The following is a 27,700-nucleotide window of genomic DNA, read 5'->3' as shown; positions in this document are numbered from 1 at the left end:
AGGTGGTGTTGTTACCACGTGCCTGCTGCCCTTGTCCTTCTAGGTGGTAGAGGTCGCGGGTTTGGGAGGTGCTGTCGAAGAAGCCTTGGCGAGCTGCTGCAGTGCATCCTGTGGATGGTACACACTGCAGCCACAGTGTGCCGGTGGTGAAGGGAGTGAATGTTTAGGGTGGTGGATGGGGTGTCAAACAAGCGGGCTGCTTTGTCCTGGATGGTGTCGAGCTTCTTGAGTGTTGTTGGAGCTGCACTCCTCCAGGAAAGTGGAGAGTATTCCATCACACTCCTGATGTGTGCCTTGTAGATGGTGGAAAGGCTTTGAGGAGTCAGGAGGTGAGTCACTCGCCACAGAATACCCAGCCTCTGACCTGCTCTTGTAGCCACAGTATTTATGTGGCTGATCCAGTTAAGTTTCTGGTCAATGGTGACCCCCAGGATGTTGATGGTGGGGGAGTCGGCGATGGTAATGCCATTGAATGTCATGATGTGGAGTTGCCGGTGATGGACTGGGGTGGACAAATATAAGGGATCTTACGACACTCAACTGACGAAGGAGAAAGCCTCCGAAAGCTTGTGATTTTCAAATAAAACTGTTGAATGTCAAGGGAAGGTGGTTAGAATCTCTCTTGTTGGAGATGGTCATTGCCTGGCACTTGTCTGGCGCGAATGTTACTTGCCACTTATCAGCCCAAGCCTGGATGTTGTCCAGGTCTTGCTGCATGCGGGCACGGACTGCTTCATTATCTGAGGGGTTGCGAATGCAACTGAACACTGTGCAATCATCAGCGAATGTCCCCATTTCTGACCTTATGATTGAGGGAAAGTAATTGATGAAGCAGCTGAAGATGGTTGGGCCTAGGACACTGCCCTGAAGAACTCCTGCTGCAATGTCCTGGGGCTGAGATGATTGGCCTCCAACAACCACTACCATCTTCCTTTGTGCTAGGTATGACTCCAGCCACTGGAGGGTTTTTCCCCTGATTCCCATTGACTTCAATTTTACTAGGGATCCTTGGTGCCACACTCGGTCAAATGCTGCCTTGATCTCAAGGGCAGTCACTCTCACCTCACCTCTGGAATTCAGCTTTTTTGTCCATGTTTGGACCAAGGCTGTAATGAGGTCTGGAGCCGAACTGAGCATCGGTGAGCAGGTTATTGGTGAAAAGTGCTGCTTGATGGCACTGTCGACGACACCTTCCATCACTTTGCTGATGATTGAGAGTAGGCTGATGGGGCGGTAATTGGCCGGATTGGATTTATCCTGCTTTTTGTGGACAGGACATACCTGGGCAATTTTCCACATTGTTGGGTAGATGCCAGTGTTGTTGCTGTACTGGAACAGTTTGGCTAGAGGCGCGGCTAGTTCTGGAGCACAAGTTTAACCTGTGGTGGGGAAACATTTAGAAACGATAATCCGGGACAGAATTAACAGTCACATGGGCGAGGGTGGATTGATTAAGGAAAGCCAGCATGGATTTGTTAAAGGCAAACCGTGTTGAACTAACCTGATAAGAGTTTTTTGATGAGGTAACAGAATGCGTAGATGACGGCAATGCAGTTGATGTGGTGTATATGGACTTTCAAAAGGTGTTTAATAAAGTGCCGCACAGTAGGCTTATCATCAAGATTGCGGCCCATGGAATAAAGGGGGCAGTAGCAACATGGATACAAAATTGGCTGAGGGACAGGAAACAGAGAGTAGTGGTGAACAGTTGTTTTTCGGACTGGAGGGAGCTGTACAGTGGTGTTCCCCAGGGGTCGGTGCTGGGACCACTGCTTTTCTTGATATATATCGATGACTTGGACTTGGGTGTACAGGGCACAATTGCAAAATTTGCAGATGACACAAAACTTGGAAGGGTAGTAAACAGTGAGGAGGATAGTGATAGACTTCAAGAGGATATAGACAGGCTGGTGGCATGGGTGGACACATAGCAGTTGAAATTTATTGCAGAAAAATGCAAAGTGATACATTTCAGTAGGAAGGAGAAGAGGCAATATAAACTGGAGGGCACAACTCTAAAAGGGTACAGAAACAGAGAGATCTGGAGGTATATGTGCACAAATCGTTGAAGGTGGCAGGGCTGGTTGAGAAAGTGGTTAAAAAAGCATACGGGATCCTGGGCTTTATAAATAGAGCCATAGGGTACAAAAGTATGGAAGTCATGATGAATCTTTATAAAACACTGGTTCAACCACAGCTGGAGTATTGTGTCCAGTTCTGGGCACGGCGCATCAGGAAATTTGTGAAGGCCTAAGAGAGGGTGCAGAACAGATTTACTAGAATGATTCCAGGGATGAGGGACTTTAGTTACGTGGATAGACTGGAAAAGCTGGGATTGTTCTCCTTGGAACAGAGATGGTTGCGAGGAGATTTGATAGAGGTATTCAAAATCATGAAGGGTCTAGAGAGAGTAGATAGAGAGAAACTGTTCCCATTGGCAGAAGAGTCAAGGACCAGAGGACATACATTTAAGGTGATTGGCAAAAGAACCAAAGGTGACATGAGGAAAAACTTTTTTTTTTTAAACACAGCGAGTGGTCAGGATCTGGAATGCACTACCCAAGGGGGTGGTGGAGGCAGATTCAATCATGCCTTCAAAAGGGAACTGGATAAGCATTTGAAAGGAAAATATTTGCAGGCCTACAGGAAAAGGGCAGGTGAGTGGGACTACCTGGGTTGCTCTTGCATAGAGCTGGCGTGGACTCAATGGGCCGAATGGCCTCCTTCCGTGCTGTAACCTTTTTATGATTCTATAATTGGCTTCCCTGATCTACATCTTCAAAAGCCGGTCACCCCCACCACTTACCTCTCGCCCTTTTTCTGACCAGGTTCCGTAATGCTCCTGTAGAACGCATTGGGAGGCAATATAAAAGTGCAAGTTGTTGTTATGGCTAAAAATAATCAGATAGGAAAGCAGAAAGTGATGGCCAAAACAGACTGCACACACGTGACATTGCACGGGTCATTTTTCAGAGCTTTCATAACATCAGGGCGTGCGTCTGCATGGTCATGTGAAATTGATATATTAATCTTTGAGAATGTAATTTCTGGAACAGAAATAGGCTATTTGGGCCAACAAACCTTCCCCCTTTTATTTGATCACACCAGCCATCTCACCATCTCTATCAATTCCCCTCTCTCTCCAGAAAGACATCTAGATGCCTCCTGAACTCATTTATACTATTTGTTTCAGTAGTTTTCCCTGCTAACTTATTCCAACACAAGTTACCTTTGTGTGAAACAGTACTTGCTAAATTCTCTTATTTGCTCTGAACTTTTTGATTTTGCCCCTAGTATCTGAACCCTTTGTCAGTGACTGAAAAACTTAATTATTCTCTTCAAAACTTTAAAGCTTCAATTATATCACCTCAAAGTTTATTTTTCCAATGAGAACAAACTCCTTAACCTTTCCTCACAGATTAATTTTCTGAGGCTTGGCATCATCTCTGTTTCCCCACACTGCATCTCTTAAGAACAATCAAATACCTTCTATGGTACTGTGATCAGTACAACATACATAACAGTTCACATTAAATCTCTCTTTAATTTCATACCAATATAGATTGTGACGGCTGCGGGGTGCCAAGCTTCTCCTTCAGACCTGGTGCACAGGCATCAAGGCACTGCTGAGACCACTCGTGTGCATGGATATCCATCAAATTCATACCAGAACCTGGAAGAAAGCAGCAAAGACATCATAATCCTGTCGCGCGAGCGAGTGATAGAGGGATGCAAGTGAAGACTTCGAAGGTGTGATCTTTGCATCAGAGAAAACGCATTTATCAAACTGGACCCAAAATACTGCTTTTGAAAAAATGGCATCAGCCCCCATTTGACGATGAAGGAGCAGAGATTATACTACCAAGTCAGGATGGTTGAGACTTGAAGGTGATGGTGTTCCCACAGCATTACTGTTCTTGTTCTTCTTGGCGGTAGAGGTCACAGGGGAAGGAGGTGCTATCAAAGTAATCTTGGTGAATTGCTGCAGTACATTCTATAGATTATACATACTGTAACCAGTGCGCTGGTGGTAGAGGGGGTAGATATTGAGTCCAGTGGCGGGGGCCTCTATCAAGCAAACCGCTTTGCCCTGGATGGTGTTGAGTTTTTTTAAGTGCTTTTGTGGCTGCATCCATCCAGGCGAGTGATGAATACTCCATTACACTCCTGACTTGAGCCTTATAGATGGTGGAAAGGCTTTGAGGAGTCAGGAAGTGAGCCACTTGGCGCAGAGTACCCAGCCTCCGTCCTGCTTTTGTCACCAGTGTTAATATGGCTGGTCCAATTAAGCTTCTGGTCAATGATTATTAACAGAATATCAATGGTATTGGAACTTGGTGATGGTGATGCCATTGAAGATCAAAGGGAGGTGGCTGGGCTTTCTCTTGTTTTTGATGGTCATTATCTGGCACTTCAGTGGCACGAATGTTACCTGCTTATTGTTGGCTCATGTCTGAATGTTATCCAGGTCCTGTTGTGAGCTGGCGTAGGCTGCTTCGCTATTAGAGTAGTTGTGAATGGATGTGAACGCCGTGGAATCGTCAGCAAACAGCCGCACACCTGACCTTACAACAGGGGGAAGGTCATTGGTCTCAAGCCCCACTCCAGAGACTTGAGCATATAATCTAAACTGACACTTCAGTGAAGTACAGAGGGAGTGCTGCATTGTCAGAAGTGTCTTCTTTTGAATGAGACATTAAACTGAGGTCCTGTCCGCCTGTTCAGGTGGATGCAACAAATGCCACGTTACTCTTCAAAGAAGTGCGGGGAGTTATTCCAGTATCCTAGCTAACATTTATCCCTCAACCAAAAGCACCAAAATCAGATTAACCGGTCATTGGTCACATTGCTGTTTGTGGGTCCTAGGTGTGTACAAATTGGCTGCTGCATAAGCCTACATAACACTTCAAAATTAATTCATTGGCTGTGAAGCACATTGGGACATCCTGACACAAGAAAGACGTGATATAAATGCAAGTTTTTTTCATATTGCAAGCAATTCTAAACATGTTACCTTTACGTTTAGCAGCTATACTTTGCTCATTAAGGGTTGCAGTGATATTTCTGCACCAAAGAATAAAATGTAATAAAAATAAGAGAAGTCCACTCCATCTAGTGATGCTATTCCTTAGAATAGTCTTAAAAATTACTTCAGACTACAGTATGTCATGAACTAGCCACTTCCCATTCTCCAGGCAAGATAAAACAAAGAATTCCTGCGCATACAGCTTACAGAGTATCTTTTTGACTGATATAGTTTGTGGCTATGTGTGTACAACACCAAATGTTTCTATACTGGAAATAAACAGAACTATAAGCCAATTCAATCTATTGCCTCTCTTTTTGATTCTGCCAATGACTTCTCACCAATAAATTATAAACACATGTTAAATTTACATTAATCTGTCATCAGAAATCAGAATAGGGTCAAATCACTAGGGAAATCCTGATAAGAACACAAGAGAATAAGAAATAGGAACAGGAGTAGGCCATACGGCCCCTCGAGCCTGCTCCGCCATTCAGTAAGATCATGGCTGATCTTCTACCTCAACTCCACTTTCCTGCCCAATCCCTTGATTCCCATTGCAAATTCCTGGTAATGGCCTGATAAATCCAACCCGTTCCCAAGTCCTTATAGAATGGTATAGCATCCCTGTTATATGCAAGTCAGGTTATAAGTAACTCTGACCCATTGCTTATGACAGATTGAGCCAGGGTTCAAAATGTAAATCATTAAATGATCAATAAGGGACCGACTCATTCCAATCAAAAAGGGACATGTTTGCAGGTTCAAATGACTTATTCCTGTTCCTGAAAATGTTTATGCTTGTGAACATTTAAACAGAGGGAGCACAAGGGATAAGTTAAGCGACACTGTTGTAATAGGATACACTTACCATCACTAAAATCAATTGCCGCATAGTCTCCAAGAAATAGGGAAGCAACAAAACTACTGACCAGGGAGATTCTCTACAACCAGAGAAAAAAGAAACGTTAGTGCTAACCGACCATTAAAACACATAAATCCGTCTGCCAAAGTTATCTATTCAGATCACCTTCAATCAAGGAAACAGATTGATCAGAAATAACAGGCAAAGTGAACCCTACATGGAACAGACACCACAATGTTGTGGGGATGGGAGGATAGGGTAGTTTCCTGAGTCAAGCTGAAGTCCGTATTACTGAGATCTGGAGTTTCGTAAATATTGCAGGCTTACTCAGTCTAGAATTACCCTTTCTACTCATGTTTTTAAATATGTTCCAAGAAATCACCTCCAGTGTGAGCTGAGCTGAAAGCAATCTCCCAGGGTTTATACCATAACTATGCCTATTCAGTTTGTTTGCTGCACAGTATTAAGATACCCCTCTGATAAACCTGCAGGGTATCTTCCAAACAAATAATTTGTGCTAAGCATGAATAGATCTATACCAGCCTGTATAGCCTGGAGCGCTCCTCCAATTCTGGCCTCTTGCACATCCCCAATTTTAATCGCTCCACCATTGGCGGCCGTGCCTTCAGCTGATTAGGCCTCGATCTCTGGAATTCCCTCCCTAAACCTCTCCATCTCTCTCCTCCTTTAAGACACTTCTTAAAACCTACCTCTTTGACCAAGCTTTTAGTCACCTGTCCTAATATCTCCTTATGTGGCTCAGTAGAGTATAGAAGAATGAGAGGTGATCTCATCGAAACATATAAAATTCTAACAGGACTAGACAGACTAGATGCAGGGAGGATGTTCCCGATGGCTGGGGTGTCCAGAACCAGGGGCACAGTCTCAGGATATGGGGTATGCCATTTAGAACAGAGATGAGGAGAAATTTCTTCACTCAGAGGGTGGTGAACCCCGTGGAATTCTCTACCACAGAAGGCAGTGGAGGCCAAGTCATTAGATGTATTCAAGAAGGAGATAGATATATTTCTTAATGCTAAAGGGATCAAGGGATAAGGGGAAAAAGCGGGAACAGGGTACTGAGTTAGACGATCAGCCATGATCATTTTGAATGGTGGAGCAGGCCCGAAGGGCCGATTGGCCTAGTCTTGCTCCTATTTTCTATGTTTCTATGGTATCAACTTTTGCTTGATAACACTCCTGTGAAGTGCCTTGGGATGTTTTACTATGTTAAAGGTGCTATATAAATGCAAGCTGTTGTTGTTTCTATTGAGGTTTTTTTAAAATACTGTTTTTGCTACAATGGTTTCACTACCTTTCCGTGAATGAACCTAATTCCCACACAGTAAAGCTGTAATTTACATATTCGACTCTTGCTAACAATCACATCAATTGCAATAAACTGCAACAAGGACATTTCTGCCTTTATTCCATACAATTAAAAAAATAGCTTGGGTAAATGGAAGCTGTCCTCCCTTACCAAGATTCAAAATAGAAGACTGTAGATGGTATATCTATGGGAAAGTGGTGAATGCCTGTGTTCAATTAAGTCAAACTTGCTTTGTTGGCTGCAACAGCTTATTTGAAATGTTAATATAAGTGAATAAGTCAAGCCCATGGGATTAAAGGGGCAGTGGCAGCGTGGATACAAAATTGGCTAAGTGACAGAAAGCAGAGAGTAGTGGAGAACGAAAAGTCATCCACCTGAAATGTTAACTGTTTCTTTCTCCACAGATGCTGCCTGACTTGCTGAGTATTTCCAGCATTTTCTGTTTTTATTTCAGATTTCCAATATCCGCATGTTTTGCTTTTGATTTGGAGTAGTGGAGAACGATTGTTTTTCAGACTGAAGGGAAGTATACAATGATGTCCCCCAGGGGTCAGTATTAGGACCACTGCTCTTTTTGGTATATATTAATGATCTGGACTTGGGTATACGGGGCATATCATCAAAGTTTGCAAGTGACACAAAACTTGGAAATGTAGTAAACAATGTGGAGGATAGTAACGGACTTCAGGAGGACATAGATAGACTGGTGAAATGGGCAGACAAATGGCAGATGCAATTTAACGCAGAGAAGTGTGAAGTGATGCATTGTGGTAGGAAGAATAAGGAGAGGCAATATAACCTAAATGGTACAATTTTAAAGGGAGTGCAGGAACAGAGATCTGGGGGTGTACGTACACAAATCTCGGACGGTGGCAGGACAAGTTGAGAAGGCTGTTAAAAAAGCATACGGTATCCTTGGCTTTATAAACAGAGGCATAGAGTACAAAAGCAGGGAAGTTATGCTAAATCTATAAATCCCTGGTTAGGCCTCAGCTGGAATATTGTGTTCAATTCTGGGCACCACACTTTAGGAAGGATGTCAAGGCCTTACAGAGGGTGCAGAGGAGATTTACTAGAATGGTACCAGGGATGAGGGACTTCAGTTACGTGGAAGACTGGAGAAGCTGGAGTCGTTCACCTTAGAGCAGAGAGGGTTAAGGGGAGATTTAATAGAAGTGTTCAAAATCATGAAGGGTTTTGACAGAGTAAATAAAGAGAAACTGTTTCCAGTAGCAGACGGGGCGGTAACCAGAGGACATAGAATTAAGGTACTTGGCAAAAGAACCAGATGCGAGATGAGGAGAATTTTTTTTAATGCAGCAAGTTGTTATGATCTGGAATGCACTGCATGAAAGGGTGGTGGAAGCAGACTCAATAGTAACTTTAAAAAGGGGATTGGATAAATACTAGAAGGGGGAAAATTTGCAGGGCAATGGGGAAAGAGCAGGGAATGAAACTAATTAGATAGCTCTTTCAAACAGCCAGCACTGGCACAATGGGCCGAATGTGTCATTCTATGAACAGACATTGATGTAAACTGCTTTAGTCTCTCTGAATACTGAGTCATTGGAGGAAACAAATCCATCTACAAAAATTCTTCAAAGAAAATGGCAATCTTCAGCTCACAAGGTGTAAATCTATTTGGCAGCATCAGTGGAGAAAGAAGCAGTGTTAACAATTCTAGTTTCTCTCCCCACAGATGCTGCTTGACCTGTTGAGTGTTTCCAGCATTTTCTGTTTATATTTCAGATTTTTAGCATCCACTGTATTTTGCTTTTGTGTAAATTTCTTCAACTGTTTGCTCGTTTACTTACTTGAAAATAAATGGTTGTAATAGGAGAGAAACTCCATGGCATAAATCACAACTTGGGCTCTAGCTTTCACAAAAGCACGGATAAACTGATCCTCATGATGTAACATCTCATCTTAAAAGGTCCACCAAGAAACAAACCTGATTTTGTTTTTGAAGATAGACTCAGTCAAGCTCTGGCAAAATGTGACATCTTGTTGCTGGTCAGAGTCTATAAAAAACACCATTCCAAAAAGGGTATATTATTGTGGACTGATTCTAGATTTATTGTTTTTACATTTTGTTCTGTTTGAGTACTGTAAATAAATTTGACCAAATAGTTTAAGCCTACGCACATTAGTCTGTCAATGTATTACTTTTGCTTTTGGGAAGAAAGTGGTGGACATCCCACATATTTATGCACTTGAAGTGCCATAACCTATAAGGTTACGGACCAATAGATGGAAAGTGGGATTAGGCTGGATAGCTCTTTTTCGGCAGGCACAGACACAATGGGCTGAATAGCCTCCTTCTGTACTGTAAATTTCTATGATTCTATGATTTATATATGTGGCAGAGGCAACTCGTCAGGTGAGGCACAGCCTCGCCTAGAATTTTGTGTACACTCAGGAGCTGGAAGTCGACATCGCCGTGAACAGCAGCTCGGAGCTACCTGCCCGGTTACCGATTGCACGACCTTCAACCGGTGGTAAATGTCTCCAGTTGCAGCCAACCTCCCGACTGCCCCAGTCCCCATCTCTCCGGCTGCTGTTGTCACCTCTCAGAAAACAGGCTTCCAGCGCCCAGCTAACGAGTGTGCAAGTGGAGGTTGTTAACTGGGTCTCAAATGGTGTGGAAATAACAGTCATGCAGTAAGTGAACCTGCTGCTTCCACACATTAAACAGAGATTCACAGTCTGTCCTTTCAAATAGAATATCTAACTCTAATATCATCTCACTACTGGGATAGAGGAAAATAACTTGTAATATTTTAGCCCTTCAGGAATAAAACCTTTATTGTAACACATGGTATACGTGACTGCAGGATGGAGCATCTGACGCAAATGTAATTTGTTGTAATATTATGCTCCAACCAACTTTAGGAATTTGAAAAATTTACCACTGATCTGTAATGGCCACTATATTTTAACAATATTCTGCTGCTTGGGATTGTCTAAACGGTCTAGTGACACTCCAGTTAGTTTTTTTCTACAAAGTTTTAAATGCTTATTTTAAGTCCAATCCTCGATGTCAAGGATTAAAAGAAAACAACCACTGAACAACACACTTCGAAAAAGATAATACAGCTTATAAGGTTAGTGGTGGGATTCTACAGGAAGGGCTGTTGCCATAGTAACACACTCATTTGATTAGGCATGTGTAGTTGTGCCTCACCAGTCAATTAGGTTACCAGCCACCATCGATATATGGTTTACCACGATTCACAGTTTTCGGTAAGAGCTAGCCCATACATAGCATAAATAAGGACACTATTTGCTGATCACAAAAGACTCAGTCTGCCTATGGAAACTGCCATGTCACTGTGAACAAATGTTGGGAAAAAGTCCAAAGTAGCAAACTACATCATTTAATTTACATAGACCAGACATATTTTCAGTCAGAATAAACAAACAACACTACACAGATCTGAGCTGTAATAATCTAAAATAACTACAGTTTAGGTCTATAATTTAAAGACCACACAGAAACAGTACTAAAAAACAATTGGCATTTAGAGAACACCTTTAATGTAGAAAAAACATCTCAAGATGCTTCGGAGGCATAAGGAAAAAAATGGCCACCAAGCCAAAGAAGCAGATATATTAGGAGGGGTGACCAAAACCTTAGTCAAAGAGCTGATTTTTAAGGAAGCTCTTAAAGCAGAGGGAGATAGGGAAGTGGAGAGAATTCTAGAGCGTGGGGCCTAGGGTCATGAAGCCACAGCTGCCAATGGTGGGGTGAAGGAAATATGCACAAAAGGTCTGAGTCAGAGAAAAAGAGTTTGAAGGGAGGGAGGGAGGGATTGTAGCCCCAGGAGGAGATTGTGGCCATGCAGGGATTTAAACACAAGGATGAGAATTTTAAATATGAGGTGATGGTGACCGGCAGCCAATGTAGGTCAGTGAGGACAGGGATGATGTGCGAGCAGGACTTGGTGTGGGATTGAATATGAGCAGCAGAGCTTTGGATGAAGTTTACAGAGTGTAGAGGAAGGGAAGCCGACTAGGAAAACATTGGAATAGTCAAGTCTGGAGGTGGCAACAGCATGGATATGGATTTCAGCAGCAGATGGGCTGAGGTAAAGGCAATGTTAAGGAGGTGGATTAGGTGGTCTTTGTGATGAAGAGGATATGGAGTCTAAAGTTCGGCTCGGAGTCAAATTGGATGCTGAGGTTGCTGACAATTTGGTTCAACCTGAGACAGTGACCGGGAAAGGAGATGGAGTTAGTGGCAATGATACAGAGTTTCTGGTGGGCCCAAAACAATGGCTTCAGTCTTTTTAATGATTAGCTGCAGGATATTGCAGATGGCTGGATGCTGAACAAGCAGTCTAACAGCACAGAGGCAATAGAGGGGTTGACAGAGGTGGTGGTGAGATAGAGTTGTGCATCATCACGTACTTAGGGAAACTGATCCCATGTCTGCGGATGATGTCGCCAAAGGGCAGCATGTAGGTGAAGAGGAGGAATGTACAACTTACAAAAATAATTTTACTGCCTGCGTTACAGTGTTCTTTTCATAGAATCATAGAAAGGTTACAACACAGAAGGAGGTCATTCAGCCCATCGAGTCCGCGCAGGCACATTGCAAGAGCAATCCAGCTAGTCCCACTCCCCCGCCCTATCCCTGTAGCCCTGCAAATTTTTTCCTTTCAAGTACCTATCCAGTTCCCTTTTGAAAGCCACAATTGAATCTGCCTCAACCACCCCCTCGGGCAGTGCATTCCAGATCCTAACCACTCGCTGTGTAAAAAAGCTTTTCCTCATGTCACCTTTGGTTCTTTTGCCAATCACCTTAAATCTATGTCCTCTGGTTCTTGACCCTTCCATCAATGGGAACAGTTTCTCTCTATGTCTTAGAATCAATCCTTTTTCAAGATTCATGTGACTTTTTAAAAAAAAAACAATAGAAGAGATTTTCCTGGGTCTATGCCCAAATGCAACAAATAATCAAAAATCATGCAGGTCACAGCACATACCTGTAAAGGAACTTGCCCAATTTTCAGATAATTGCTGTACCCTGGCAATCCGCTGCACCCAGGAAAATCTCCCCTAATGTTTTTCTTTGAAGTTGGACTTCGTCAAGCTTTGACAATATCATTCAAAAATTACAACTAATTGTCCAAAACATTACAAGATTACATCCATACAAATAGCAATCTTTGTAGTAAAGTTCAAACAAGGCAACATATTCAATCCTTTTACACCCTTTGAGTAAAACTATGAAACCTCCCAATGTTATTTGACAGAGCAAAAGAAGGAAATGTAAAAATGTTTGAGCTCTTCAAACCACAGCATAAAGAGATCTTACCTATTTAAATCACAGAAAAACCAATAATGCTAAAGTATAAAACATATTAATGTTGCGATTACTACCAACCACAAAAAAAATTAAATAGAGTTGCTATAAAACTTTCATTGTGATCAGTCGGAATAAATGGACTTGACTCTTACCTGTACGCAGCTTTTATGTCCTGGCAAATATTTATCCCTCAACCAAAATCGCTAAAAACAGATTATCCGGTCCTTATCTCATTACTGTCTGTGCACAAATTAGCCGCCGCATTTCCTACATTACAACGGTGACTACTCTTCAGAAGTACTTTATTGGCTGTAAAGGGCTTTGGGACACTCTGAGGTTGTGATAGGCGCTATATAAATGCAAGTTCTTCTTGTTGTTGGGTGTTGCTATGCAGAAAGATAGATTCTTAAGTCACTCTCCACTTTAAGGGATGCTTGCTACTTTGTCTAGGGTCAGCCAGCATTAAGATCCTGATTCACATAGGTGGATGAAAAATAGCCAGAGAGTCTGTGATACTAATTCAAAAAAAGTCACGTTGTATGGAACGCCAACAATTAGTAAGAGGCTTCTGGGAAAATGCTAGTGTCAGTGTTTCACTCGTTGCCAATTCAATGAGACTTTCTCCTTCCTTTGATGACAAACTGCAGGTGTCGGCTTGTTGAAAAGGTTCCTGACCCAGCTGACTCCTTTGTTGTTTAAAGATTGAGGAAAATACTAGGCAAGTGTTCCGTTTGCCCAATCAAGTGTTGAACAATCGCAAGCCCCTTGACATTTTCAGCTGACAGAAAAACACCTCCTTAAATGAGTCTGCCCAAGTCCCAAAAAGGCACAGAGATCTTTCTCCATCTGTGAAGACCACAATGTATGTTTTCACATGAATCCTAGTCACAGAATGTCTCTCAGCAGAAAATGTACAGGTGACACCTTAGATGAGCCACGTTTTATATGTAAAGAACAAGCACTTTCAAACTCGCTGATTATGCATAAACAGCTCAAATCCTTTCAAAAGAGCGAAAACATAAAATTAGGTTGTCCAATAATAAAGTAGTGCTGAAGGCTAAAACCTATGTAAAATCCACCAACCAAATATCAAGATCATCACTAACAGTAGGAAACCATATTCCTGATAAGAGTAGTTTCATTAAAGGATTATTGTTCTCTGTAAAATTAAATTTGTATTTAAGAATAGCCAGCTTCTCATTTCCTTGTCTGAAAAACACTACACTGCAAATGGTAGATGAAAGGATAGATGAACAGTAAGTACGTTCCAGTTCTCTGTCTACTTTCAGGTAGTTACTATGTGACACTGGAAAATTTTGCTTTACTTTTGGTTCAGTGATTCACTGCTTCTTACTGTGAAATGAATGGCGTCTGCACAATACTGACTTCATTACAACAGTGACTACGCTTCAAAAAATACTTCACTGGCTGTAAAACGGCGTTGGGACGTCCTCCGGTCGCGAAAGGCGCTGTATAAATGCAAGTTCTTTCTTTACAGACAAACAGCAAAACATCATTGTCCTCTCCCTATTCACCACACTATTAACATGAGCTAATAAATCAGAATCCTTTTCTGTCACTTCATTAAAAGAGAATGATAATCCAGTGAGAAAACAGATTGGCTGACACGTGGCAAGCTCTTTTTCCTTCTCATTCTTCATTGCTATATTTTGTTTTACTGTAAGAATAACGAGAGACCGGAAGGCAACAATCCCCAAGAAAAAGAGTAGGATGCAGAGAATGAAACAAATAGTAAGGTAAACACTAAGCCATTATCAGTCACAAGTACTCCAAACACAGGTACTATTACAAACCACAAACTCCAATTTCCAATCAATGCTTCATGATAGTAGAATTCCTCCTCCTCTCCTAAAGGCACTGTTTTCAGTATAGTTCCTCAGGCCCCAGAGGTCCAAGCAGCTGTTCTTCATGAGTGAGACCAATTAATATTAACTTACTCGACCATGGGGCCTCAAACTCGAGCCCAATCCTATCCTCACCCAACATCCACAGGTACATCTTTCCTCCCTAGCCCAGAGAGACTGAGGCAAATTGTAGCATCCCTACAGTTGTCTCAGCGGCAATCAGCTAATTTGGCACAGACCAGGGATCAAACCCAGGAGCGTCTTGGTCTCTATGGTACAGTTCCACGCTGGGAAGCGTACTTACAAAAGCCCTACAAAAATGGAGTTTCCACAAACATAAATAATTTTATTTAATAAATCATGCTGTGCCAAATGGCAAGAAACAGGTTAGTGTGCACACTTCTCCCCACAGTAAATCCTCAAGCTCAACCATGTCAAAAGAAGTAGATGTTGATTAGAGACTAGACACTTCAACACGGAGTGAGGGGGAGAAATAGGGCATTTTTTAAAAAAAAACCTGGGTTACTCTGGTGTACTTCTTAGTAATTGGCCCAAGATCAGACAACAAGGCCATCCGCTCAATGAAAGAGTGTGTGTGTGTGTGTGTGTGTGTGTGTGTGGATAGAACCCGAGAATACTTATGCAGCACCTCCGGTATATCAGCTCCAAAGTAGCATTGTTAGGACCAAAGCTTCTAGCTGCTGGAAAAGTGTTAACAACAATATAAAAAGAATATTCCCTCATTTTCACTCTCCCTCAAAGCAGCACAGAAAGTATGGTGCTGCCACTAGGAGAGGAGTTTAAGTAGCACAATGCATTCTCACACCAATAAATAAGGTCAGAAGCATGAAATGCAACAGTAATTTTTCTCAATAGTGTTGTGAAATTAATACAATTCTGTTCTGCCGCACAAAACATACAATCACAGGCTATTAGGCCAGCTCTCGAACAGGGCATAAAGCAAGGATCTAATGCAAAGCTATATACAACATATTGTACTGGAATGATAAGTGTGCTAAAATATCAGCTGTTTTGCAACCTGGTACTACATAATTAATCTTACTGTACAGCAATCTGCCGCTGGACTGTGAGCAGTCAGATATGCCAAGTCACACAATGCTGGTGATTTCTTTTGATCTGTGGCCCTGGTACTGTGTGCTCACCATTAACAGTGGCCTTCAATATAAGACAGACTAGAGGCACAGCTAACAGAAATCCTCCAAGTCAGCAATGAAAGTTACAGAACTTTTCATGAACTTAGATGTAATAACACAAGGTGTGAACAGTTTTTGGGATGCCCTGAGGTCGCGGATGGCGCTATATAAATGCAAGTATTTATTTCTTTTAGTGGAAGAGGAGTCGTAAACTAGAACATTTTCAGTGATTCTTTTCTTTCTTTCCTGTGACAGAAACCAAAGATTTGCATTCATAAAGCACCTTTCACAACCTCAGAACACACCAAAGCATTTCCCTGCCAATTAAGTGCTTCTGAAGTGCAGTCGCTGTTGTAATACAGGAAATGCGGCAGCCAATTTGCACACAGCAAGCTCCCACCAACAGCAATGTGATAATGAATAGGTAATATGTTTTAGTGATGTTGATTGAGGGACAAATATTGGCCCGAACACCAGGGAGAACTCCCCTGCTCTTCTTCAAAATAGTGCCATGGGATCTTTTATGTCCACCCGTGACAGCAGATGGTGCAACTTCTCATCTGAAAGACGACACCTCTGACAGTGCAGCACTTCCTCAGTACTGCACTGGAGTGTCAGCCTAGATTATGTGCTCAAGTCTCTGGAGTGGCCACAACCTTCTGACTCAGAGGCGAGAGTGCTACAGACAGGTTTACACAGCAATCTAACAGCCTGTGAAGACAGATACAAAATATTTGTTTAAGTCTCTGCCATTTCCTGATTTCCCCATTGTTGGATGACTGGATAACAGCTGGAGAGTCTAGAACTAGGAGGCATAGTCTCACGATAAGGGGTCGGCCATTTAAGACTGAGATGAGGAGGAGTTTCTTCACTCAGAGGGCTGTGAATCTTTGGAACTCTCTACCCCAGAGGTCTGTGGATGCTCAGTCGTTGAGTATATTCAAGGCTGAAATCGATAGATTTTTGGACTCTAAGGGAATCGAGGGACATGGGGATCGGCCAGGTGAGTGGAGTTGAGGTCAAAGATCAGCCATGATCTTACTGAATGGCAGAGCAGGCTCGAGGGGCCGTATGGCCTACTCCTGCTTCTATTTCTTATGTTCTCACTACAAGGTGCAAAACTACAACATTGTGTCTCAACACCTGAACACTATATCATAGCGCCATCAGATCCTGGAAATACTGTGCTCAGCGGCCACAAACAATCGTCAAATCTTAAGAATGCATTCCATCAGTATTAAACAGCCGCTATTCTAGTTTACAGCCAGGTTTCTAACATTGTACCTCAGTGTTCTTGTATTGTTCAGGGTTCTTCTTGTTGATCTTTGCAATTTGGTTTCCTGTGAAACGCTGCAAAGTGTAAAACATACAAATATTTAAAAACTGGCCTATAGCAGACCTAGTTCAAGTATTCGTTTGCTTCCCTTCACTTGCCTGAAATGCTAAGTCCTACTGAACACAATTCTAATTTAAATCGTTGATGACCTGTAACCGCTAGTAACATTTTAACACCAGTACCTGCTTTAGAGTAGTGTGAGCCAGCAGAAACCAGCTATATTGCCTCACTCATAACACTCTTGTTTGTGCACAGAGCCTAGTTCAGTCACATCCAAAAGCCGATTTTTTTTTAATGTTAGCAAGATCCAACCTTTACGAACAACAAAAAGTTGAAAAGTGACCAGACTCCCAAATAAGTTTTAAATTTGGCTTTGTATAGCTGGTAATACTGCAACTGGTGTGAAGTCAAAGCAATGAAAGAACATCTCCTCAAGGAGAAATGCACAGCTTGACAGAACTGAATGTACCATTACATCACTGTCCTCACTCCCTAGTTATACTGTAGTTTTTGTGCTTGTTGCAATGAAACTCCATCACACCAACTCGAACTGGGCCATAAAATACTTTAGAATACCTAGAGCACGTAACTCTAAAAACAGAAAGTTATATTGAATTAGTACAGGCTCTCTGTAATATATCTTTAACATATTCCTCTGTAGTGTTCTGATTCCAAAGTTATTTGTCAGCCCAGTATTATAACTGCCAATAATCAAGTCACAGCTACAGAACAAAGTGTCAGGGGTACAAAGTAAAAGGAGGCAGATTTTTTTTTTAAATCTCCCTGGCATTAATAGAGACTTTCTCCTCAAGAAAAATAAGTTTGGTGCAATTTGCTTGTAGTTTGCCTAACATGAAGGGTATTAATAATACTTCAGAACATCCTACTGAGTTAAAGACCTCCTAACGTCAAACCGAATTGTGTCTCACTCGTATTTTTAGATTGCAGGCTATAAGAAATTGCCAACTTTGCAACACAATTTGCTCCAAAAAACATAAACCCATCTCAAGTCCTCATAGTAATTAATCATTAAATATCATCTATAGCATGTTATGCATTGTCTGTCAAAACATCTTCCCAATTCTTCACTAGTTGGAGACTACAGCACAGCACAATGCATTTGCTGAGGTAGTCAATTTTCGCTTGCAAGACATGGACTTTAAACAAACCTCATAAGCACGTGATCCGGTGATATCAGCAAGTTGCTGTGGCCCTCCAACAGACTTTTCTAGTTGCTGGCATTCTTCGGTGGTACTGGAGTCCATCCAGATAGGAGATTCTTTCACAGAGAAACTAGACTAAAGAGAGAAGGAGGGAAAAATAATGTACATTCTTCCAATAAAGCTTGAGTTAAATACCTATTTCAATTTGTCAATAATTTTTAAAATGTCTAGTTACTGAACCATAATTAATTGAACTTCTTTTCTGCCAATTTTCTCCTTCTCTCTCCTACTCTCCTGAAGGCATAGGTTGAATACAATTCCACAGGCACTGGTCGCATCTTCATTTATAAGCCTAGGATGTTGCAAGACATTCAACTTGGTGGGGAGGATCAGGAGCAGGAACTTGGTTAATTTTCCCCTGCATAAAACACAGGCTTGAGACTAATTGTAGCATTCAGCCCAGCTAATCTCAGTTAACTGACAGAGAATTGAACCTGCAATCTTCCAGGCTCATAGGGATCCACCACTCACTGCCTTAACCCAGTTCAGCCATCGAGAAACGTACATCATTAAAAGTAGGTTTTTTAAAGCAAAAATTAAAAATAATCTTGGAAAGATCAACAGCAATCGTGAACAGGATTGAACACTGCCATGTGTGTGTCTATGCATCCTACCCGTTGGCAAATACACACAAGAGAGACAATGGCCCAGAATTTTCTGTAACTGGTCAATGAACGGCACCCGCCATTAGTTAGACTTGCCCTTGCCTGTTTAGTCGCCATGATATTTTGCGCTACAACTTGCTGGAAGCACGAGATGGAAACAGCACAACGCTTTCTACAGGGATCTGAATGAACAGGGCAAGCAACTGTGTATCTCCTTAACCAATCAGAAAAAACAGAAAAAGTAAAAAATAATTTATTTTAAATTGTTTTTCTTTAAAAAAATCTCCAACAACAATTTAAACCTTAAGGAATGAGACTCCACACTTATAATAGTTAATTTTCAGTGCCAGAGAGATTGACTGGCAGTAAATAGCACGTATCATGTCATTAAAAGAGTACTTAGACTGGAATGGACAAGCCCTAACTTTGTGGCAAGTTAAGCTTGGATCTATTATGCAAATACAGGAACTTCACGCCGTTCAATGTATTTGAATGGTAAGGCAGATAGCGAGATACCGTTTTTGCGAAGCTAATGGCGGAGCGGCGAATCTTGGACAGCAACTTCCGGGTGTTCATGTTTAACCACACATCTGCCTGACGTTACCGTGCGATTTGCGCATAAGTAACGGTGAGCGCCGTTAGCCTCACTGTTATTTTGACAGCAAATTCTGGGCCATGGTGAAGAATGCACTCATTGGAATATTTATCACTTTGCAACCAGTGACTTTATCAACCATTCCCAAATTGGGCAGCTCAACCCTAACCTTTAAGGGGCAGCCTCGGAAAGAAAAAAACTTTACAAGAAAAAAATTTTCTAAACATGCTAAAAAAAATCACTGCACTGCAAAACAATCTCGGTGAAAAAAATATATAGTTTCCTTCCTCTGGCAATAATCAAGCTTCAAGGGAACTCCTTCCTGCTTCAAGGGAACTCCTTCCTACTTCAACTGTGCCCACTCCCTATTAAACAGCTTGGTTCCAATAATCCCTGACTCCAAATGTCAGCATGACATTTCTGGGAAGCTGTGTGAAATTGTGCTAAGAATACATGCACTCATTTACATAAGAGAGAGTAAAAGAGAAACTTGTGGTCCAATTTCCTGGCTCTGCAGATAAATGTAAAATCTAAAACAGGATTGTATCTTGTAAATCTTTCTGTTCCTATTGTAAGCAAAATGCATCCAACCCTCACCTCAAATATCTGATTCAGAGAACGATCAGCTGGCATGTTTTTCAAGGTCTGGTTGGCTCCCTCTTTCCAATAAACACTACCATGTTGCTGTGAAGGAAATCAACATGAGATTGTATACAGCCTTCACAGGAAATAACAATTAGATTTCTTTTATTAGTTTCTATTGAAACAAATTAACATCACTTACCTGGCCAGTGCCAGACAAGGATTTCAATTTAGAAAAATCGAAGTTTGAGGCCTTCATCCTCTCGAGGAGCATATCTAGCGCCTGGAAATACAAGAATATGTCATAACAATATTCAGTAAGAGTAACTAGTAATCACAGTCTGCATTTCATCTACACTTTTAAGGTTACAATGTTTGATGTGATCATTCTGATCTATTAGCTGAGTTTTCTTTATCCAAAATCATCAACACTATTTTCACAAAAGTAGTGTTAATGGAATTCTGGTATTTTGGGCTAATTTATTTGTTGCTCCCCCACATATATCACACAGTTTATGGGAAGTGTGAAACTCTCTCAATTCAGGAGTTATCCCCTTGGATTGGAAAATTGCCAGTGTCACTCCACTATTTAAGGGAAAGATAGATAAATTAGGGAATTATAGGCCTTTAGTCTAATGTCAGTTGTGGGGAAGTTACTAGAATTTTTATTAGGGACAGAGTGACTGAGTATTTGGACAAATATGAGCTGATCAGAGAGAGCCAGCGTGGATTTGTAAAGGGCAAGTCATGTCCAACGAGCCCAGTTGAATTTTTTGAGGAGGTAACTAACGTGGTAGTTAAGGGAGTGTCTGTGGATATTATTTATATGGACTTTCAGAAGGCATTCGACAAGGTTCCACATAAGAGACTGTTAACAAAAATGAGAGCGCATGGAATCAGAGGCAACCTATTGGCTTGGAAAGGGGATTGGTTAGGAGGTAGGAGACAGAGAGTAGGGATAATGGATATGTACTCAAATTGGCAGCATGTCCAGGGTATCCACCAGGGATCTGTACTGGGGCCACAGCTTTTCACTATATTTATAAATGACTTGGATGAAGGAATAGAGAGCCGTATATCTAAGTTTGCTGATGATACTAAGTTAGGTGGCACAGTAAATGACGTAGGTGGGAGCAGAAAGTTGAAAAGAGACATTGATAGATTAAGTGAGTGGGAAAAACTGTGACAGATGGAGTTCAATGTGGGAAAATGTGAGGTCATCCACTTTGGACCTAAGAACGATAGATCAGAGTATTTTCAACATGACGAACAGCTAGGAACTGTGCATGAGCAAAGAGATTTAAGGGTCCAAGTACAAAAATCACTAAAAGCTAGTGGACAGGTACAAAAAATAATTTAAAAGGCTAATGAAATGTTGGTCTTTACCTCGAGGGCTGGAATACAGAGGGGTGGAAGTTATGTTACAACTGCAGAGAGCTCTAGTTAGACCCCATCTGGAGTACTACATTCAGTTCTGGGCACCGCACCTCAGGAAGGATATATTGGCTTTGGAGGGGGTGCAACACAGATTCACCAGAATGATATTGAGGCTAAAAGGGTTAAATTATGAGGACATGTTGCATGAACTAGGCTTGTATTCCCATAAATACAGGAGATTAAGGGGTGACCTAATTGAAGTTTTTAAGATGATGAAAGGATTTGATAGGGTAGATAGAGAGAAGCTATTTCTTCTAGTGGGAGAGTCCAGAACAAGGGGGCATAACCTTATAGTTAGAGCTAGGCTGTTCAGGACTGATGTCAGAAAGCACTTCTTCACACAAAGGGTAGTGGAAATCTGGAACTCTCTCTCTGAGGCTAGGTCAATTGAAAATTTCAAAACTGAGATTAATAGATTTTTATCAGGCAAGGGTATTAAGGGTTACAGAACCAAGGTGGGTAGATGAAGTTAAGATACAGATTAGCCATGATCTCACTGAATGGCGGAACAGACTCAACGTGCTGAATGGCCTAGTCCTGATCCTATGTTCCTGTTAGAATTCAGCTATTTTGCTAAACCTGATCTTTCTTCAACAGTCAATTTATATTGAATCAGACCTGTTCATCTGTGAATCTTCTAGAGGCTCAATCCCTTTAGAACAATCCTGTCTCACACAGCATTGCCACCATCCCCTTGCTTCTATTTCTTACCTTAACTATAGAGTCCATCACTAACATGATATACAGCATACTCACTTTTAAAAAATTACAATAAGGAATGTCCATACATCCAGAAATAAAACTGACCAATCTTGAAAAATCCCACCCCAAAAACAAATTCAATGCAAATCCAATCAGATCATCTCACAACACTGCATCATTGGCCTATTTACAGAACGTTTTCAACTGATAAACTAAAAGTACTCTAGTCAACTTAATTTTAATTATCTGCCAAACTGAACATACAAACTTGTACACATTGCTTGTGTCATTTAAACCAATGTTCTTTTTTTTTAAATTACAAAGTAATCCATGACTCAGTTCTGGAATAATACAATGTTCAATGTAAACATAAAAAGGTGAAAAAGAAAAAAAATCTGAAAGGGTCTGGGGAAAGAGCAAGGGAATAGGACTGAGTGGGATAGTTCTTCCAGAGAGCAGGCACAGAAACGTTGGGCCAAATGGCCTTCTTCTGTGCAGCAAAATTTTATGATTATGTAACAAGAAATCCTAGTGCTGAATTTGGACTCAAAGCCAATGACAGTAATAGAATTGGCCCACTGCACTGCCAAAGATTGAAATCTCTCTTCCACAGGTCTTTGCCCTTCACAAAGTTTAGTAAGACTGATGATTAGAGTGAAGACTCTCCAACATTAAGATCAAAGCAAGTGATGTAAAACATGCCACCCTAAATCAAATTTACCAGAATACTATTTAGAAATACATGCCATTACCAGGCAACTCCACGCAAACTGGGATGTCTACCTTGTAACAACTAAACCTATCACCTTGTTCTTTCCTCCATTCTTCCATTAGCTACCCATCTATCCTGGAGGCACTAGCTCCTGCTGAGATAAGATACCAAGGTATCAGCAGTCCTCCAGTTCATCAGTGGCCATTCTGGACAGCGACTGTCAACAGCCCATTGGACCATGAAGCATATCATTGCCACGGCTGTGATATACCTAAATCCACATATTAACACTTTCCAGCAGAGGTCTGAATAGTAATGAGGAATGAAAAGCTTACTTGATTATTCTCCTTCTCAGGCCCTGAGGTACTGAAGACAATAGAATCTTCCCCTGCCTGCCATCAATATCACCATCAGAAATCAGCTCACATCATATATAGAGGATCGAATCTGGGGCCTTTACTGGACAGTATTTTGTCTGATAACGCTCCTGTGAAGCACTTTGGGACATTTTACTACGTTAAAGGTGCTATTTAAAATGTGAGTTGTTGCTGCTGCTGCTGCTGTTGTTGTTGTTGTTGTTGTTGTTGTATGGCCCAGCACTATGCATTTACTCACGAGGTAATAGGAGAGTGCATCACTTCATTTTTTGCCCTGTGTCTGCTAAGCACAACTTCATCTTTGGAAACTAATCAGGTTCTGAAGAACGCAACCTGTGCTGCTACTTCACAAAATGTCAGACTTTAGCTGCTACTTGCAGAAATCTAGGTGGTAGATTTTTGTCTGTGGATTAGTTCCACTCCAAATGGGGCCATCCTTTAAATATTCATTAGGAAAGAAAGGGTTGTTGAGCACATGTGCATATTTCCCCCCCACATTGTTATTTTATAAATGAGCATCAGTGAAATACAGTTTAGCATGCCAGCAGGAGAGCAAACCTCAAACATATGCCCTATTAATGAAAAAAAATTAGAAGATTAAGTAAACAAACAATGATTTGACAACCCAAGTATGAAACAAGCATTTGATCAAACCCATGAATTATACAATATATGGGTTTTGAAACAATTTTTTACTTCACGTACAGTATATATATATATCTCGTTAAACCCGTACATTATACAGATTGTTAAAACCTCATCCAATCACGCATTCTCTTCCAATAAAACAACTATCACGAACAAATTTCAGTCACAGATATCCACCCATGTTCAGTGGTTTCAGTCTCCCCCTTAAGCGTTCTGGTCACGTGCTTCTCACAGAAATTGGCTCCCACTGCCCTATATCAGTGCTGTAGCGGGACGGACTGCCTACGCTTGATTCCACTCTTACCTATCTTGATAATAGCCAGAGCATCTCCAGCAATGGCTTCCCTTCTCATCCCCACTCACCTACCTGTCCTTGGTCTCCTCCTCCTCCTCGGCGACATCATCCGCAGACATGGGGTCAGCTTCCAAAGGTACCACCACCCAGCTTTACCTCTCCAATCCTCTATTGCCTCTGTTCTGTCAGGCTGGTTTCTTGGATGAGCCACAATTTCATCCAGTTAAACACTAGGAAGAATAAAGCCATGGTCTTCGGCCCCTACCACAAAAGCTGTACTCCCACCGATTCCATCTCCCTCCCCGGCCCGCTGTCTCAGGCTGAACCAGATTGTTCACAACCTCGGCCCCGAGCTGAGCTTCCTACCCGTATCCATTCCTTCACAAAGATCACGTACTTCGAACTCCATAAAACCCACCTCTGCCCCATTGCACCCATCTGCTGTTGAATCCCTCATCCATGCCTCTATTACCTCCAGGCTCGAATATTCTAATACTTTCCTGGCTAGCTTCCCATCCTCCACCCTTTGTAAACTTCAGCTCATCCAAAACTCAACTATCTGTATCCTATTCCACATCAAGTCCTGCTTACCTATCACGCCTATCCTCTCCAACCTACAGTGGCTCCCAAACCCCAACACTTACAATTTAACATGCTCTCATGTTTAAATCCCTTCATGATCTCACCCCTCACTATCTCTAACTTCCTCCAGCCCTGCAACCCCTCCCAGAACTCTCCTATTCTCCGACTCTTGTACTGCCCCCACTCCCTTTGCTCAATCATTGATGACCGCGCCTTCAGCTGTCTAGGCGCTACACACTGGAATTCCCTCCCTATACCTCGCCACCTCCCTCTCCCCCTTTAAGACCCTCCTTAAAACCCACCTCTTTGACCAAGCTTTCTGTCATTCCTCCCAATACCTCCTTCTATGCCAACGTCCATTACACCTCTGAAGGTCCTTGTGACATTTTTCTTCATGAAGTATACTATATAAATACAAGTTCTTGTTGAGTGTAACAATGAAGCTCCCTTGTATTCTGGACCAGATCTCGGTGTCTTACACACGTGTTCCTTCAAAGTCCCTGAAGTGTTAACACTAGGCAAGATGCCATTTGTTTCTATTCGTAAGATGCTTTATTCTACAGTAGACAATAACTACAGAACATTGAGAATGATGTTATTACATTTGGTACAATCAGTATAAAGACAGGCAGAATGGAAAAGGAGGGGTAGTAGCACTAATAATAAAGGATGACATAAAGACAGTGGTGAGAAAGGATCTTGGTTCGGAAGATGAGGAAGTAGAATCAGTATGGGTGGAAATAAGAAATAACGAGTGGCAGAAAACAGTGGTGGGAGTAGTTTATAGGCCCCCTAATAGTAGCTAAACCATTGGACAGAGTATTAATCATTAAATAATAGGAGCTTGTAACAAAAGGTAATGCAGTAGTCATGGGGGACTTTAATCTTCATATAGACTGGGCAAATCAAATTAGCAAAGGTAGTCTGGAGGATGAGTTCATGGAATGCATTTGAGACGGTTTCCTAGAACAATACGTCATTGAACCAACCAGGAAACAGGCTGTTTTAGATCTTGTATTGTGTAATGAGTCAGGGTTAATTAGTAATCTCACAGTAAAGGATCCTCTGGGGAAGAGTGATCATAGTATGATAGAATTTCACATTGAGTTCGAGAGTGACATACTTAAGTCAGAAACTAGAGTCTTAAACTTAAACAAAGCCAATTACATACGCATGAGGGGTGAGCTGGCTACAGTAGATTGGGAAATTAGATTAAAGGGTATGACGGTTGATAAGCAATGGCAAACATTTAAAGAAATATTTCAATATTCTCAACAAATATACATTCCATTGAGAAGTAAAAACTCCACTGGAAAAGTGATCCATCTGTGGCTAACTAAAGAAGTTAAGGATAGTATTAGATTAAAAGAAGAGGCCTATAATGTCGCCAAGAGTAGTAAGCCTGAGCATTGGGACAGTTTTAGAAACCAGCAAAGGACAAATAAAAAATGGACAGAATGGCAGAAAATTGCCTATGAAAGTAAACTAGCAAGAAATATAAAAACGGATTGTAAGAGCTTCTACAAGTATGTAAAAAGGAAGAGATTAGCAAAAGTAAACGTTGGTCCCTCAGAGGCCAAGGCAGGAGAAATTATAATGGGGAATCAGGAAATGGCAGAGACGTTAAATAAATATTTTGTATTTGTCTTCACAGTAGAAGGCACAAAAAGCATACCAGAAATAGTGGGGCATCAAGGGGCTAATGAGAGTGAGGAACTTAAAGTAATTATTATCAATAGAGAAAAGGAACTTGAGAAACTAATGGGGCTAAAAGCCGATAAATCCCCTGGACTTGATGGCCTACATCCGAGGGTTCTAAAAGAGGTGGTGACTGGGCACTTGGAACATCATAATATGATTAGGCACAGTCAAAATGGTGTTATGAAAGGGAAATCATGTTTGACGAATCTATTAGAGTTTTTTGAGGATGTAACTAGCAGGGTAGATAAAGGGGAACAAGTGGATGTAGTATATTTGGATTTTCAAAAGGCATTCACTAAGGTGCCACACAAAAGGTTGTTACACAAGATAAGGGCTCATGGGGTTGGGGGTAATTTATTAGCATGGATAGAGGATTGGTTAACGGACAGAAAAGAGAGTAGGGATAGACAGGTCATTTTCAGGTTGGCAGGCTGTAACTAGTGGGATGCCACAATGATCAGTGCTTGGGCCTCAGCTATTTACAATCTATATTAATGACTAAGATGAAGGGACCATGAGTAATGTATCCAAGTTTGTTGATGATACAAAGCTAGGTGGGAAAGTGAGCTGTGAGGAGGACATAAAGCGTCTGCAAAGGGATATAGACAGGTTAAGTGCGTGGGCAAGAAGATGGCAGATGGAGTATAATGTGGGGAAAAGTGAGGTTATTCACTTTGGTAGGAAGAATAGAAAAACAGAATAGGTTGGTCATTTAAGACTGAGATGAGGGAGAATTTCTTCACACAGAGGGTTGTGAATCTTTGGAATTCTCTACCCCAGAGGGCTGTGGATGCTGAGTCCTTGAATATATTCATGGCTGAGATGGATAGATTTTTGGACTCTAGGGGAATCAAGGGATATGGGGATCGGGCAGGAAAGTGGGGTTGAGGTCGAAGATCAGCCATGATCTAATTGAATGGCAGAGCAGGCTCGAGGGGCCGTATGGCCTACTCCTATTTCTTATGTTCTTATAGCTTCTGTTAACATACGGTTAGAAAACTAAAGAAAATGGTTATTCTCAGGCCAATTTTTTGGGCCCTTTAATTAACGTATAGTCACAAACTCTCTCTGACCTAAGCAGAGGTTCTCCCCCTTGTCTCCTGCTGTCTGACTGACCTTCTGGTGTCTGTGTCCTGATCTTTAAAAGCCTCTCTCCCTGACCCAAGAAGATCAAAAGAGTTTGTCAACACCAAGGGACTAGATGTCTTCCCAAACAACCAATCTTTGCTAACAAATTAGCCATTGCTCGTGATCTGTGCAAAACAATCGCCTATCCCACCTTTTAAATATCTCTCATCTGCCTGTGCAGCCACAACTCAGCATGGACTTATCTGTGGAAATGAATCAGTTTTAG

At 41.6% G+C, this 27,700-nt stretch overlaps 1 protein-coding gene across 4 annotated transcripts in view; it reads right to left on the bottom strand.

Annotated features, from left to right (window-relative positions):
• Nucleotides 1-27,700, bottom strand: part of xylb (xylulokinase homolog (H. influenzae)) — a 204,801-nt gene that overhangs the window by 160,421 nt on the left and 16,680 nt on the right. For all 4 annotated transcript variants that reach the window (XR_010957849.1, XM_067967913.1, XM_067967897.1 and 1 more), the window contains 6 exons: nt 20,095-20,175; nt 19,908-19,994; nt 18,057-18,185; nt 16,836-16,901; nt 5,898-5,970; nt 3,555-3,673 (listed from right to left, as the gene is read on the bottom strand). Coding sequence is in view for 3 of the 4 variants with exons in the window: in XM_067967897.1 (XP_067823998.1) it covers nt 3,555-3,673; nt 5,898-5,970; nt 16,836-16,901; nt 18,057-18,185; nt 19,908-19,994; nt 20,095-20,175 (555 nt within the window). In the remaining variant the exon portion in view is untranslated. The remainder of the gene's footprint in view (nt 1-3,554; nt 3,674-5,897; nt 5,971-16,835; nt 16,902-18,056; nt 18,186-19,907; nt 19,995-20,094; nt 20,176-27,700) is intronic.

The sequence above is a fragment of the Heptranchias perlo genome, chromosome 2 (assembly GCF_035084215.1).
Source record: "Heptranchias perlo isolate sHepPer1 chromosome 2, sHepPer1.hap1, whole genome shotgun sequence".
NCBI lineage: Eukaryota > Metazoa > Chordata > Chondrichthyes > Hexanchiformes > Hexanchidae > Heptranchias > Heptranchias perlo.
This window is presented reverse-complemented; position numbering and strand designations above follow the sequence as displayed.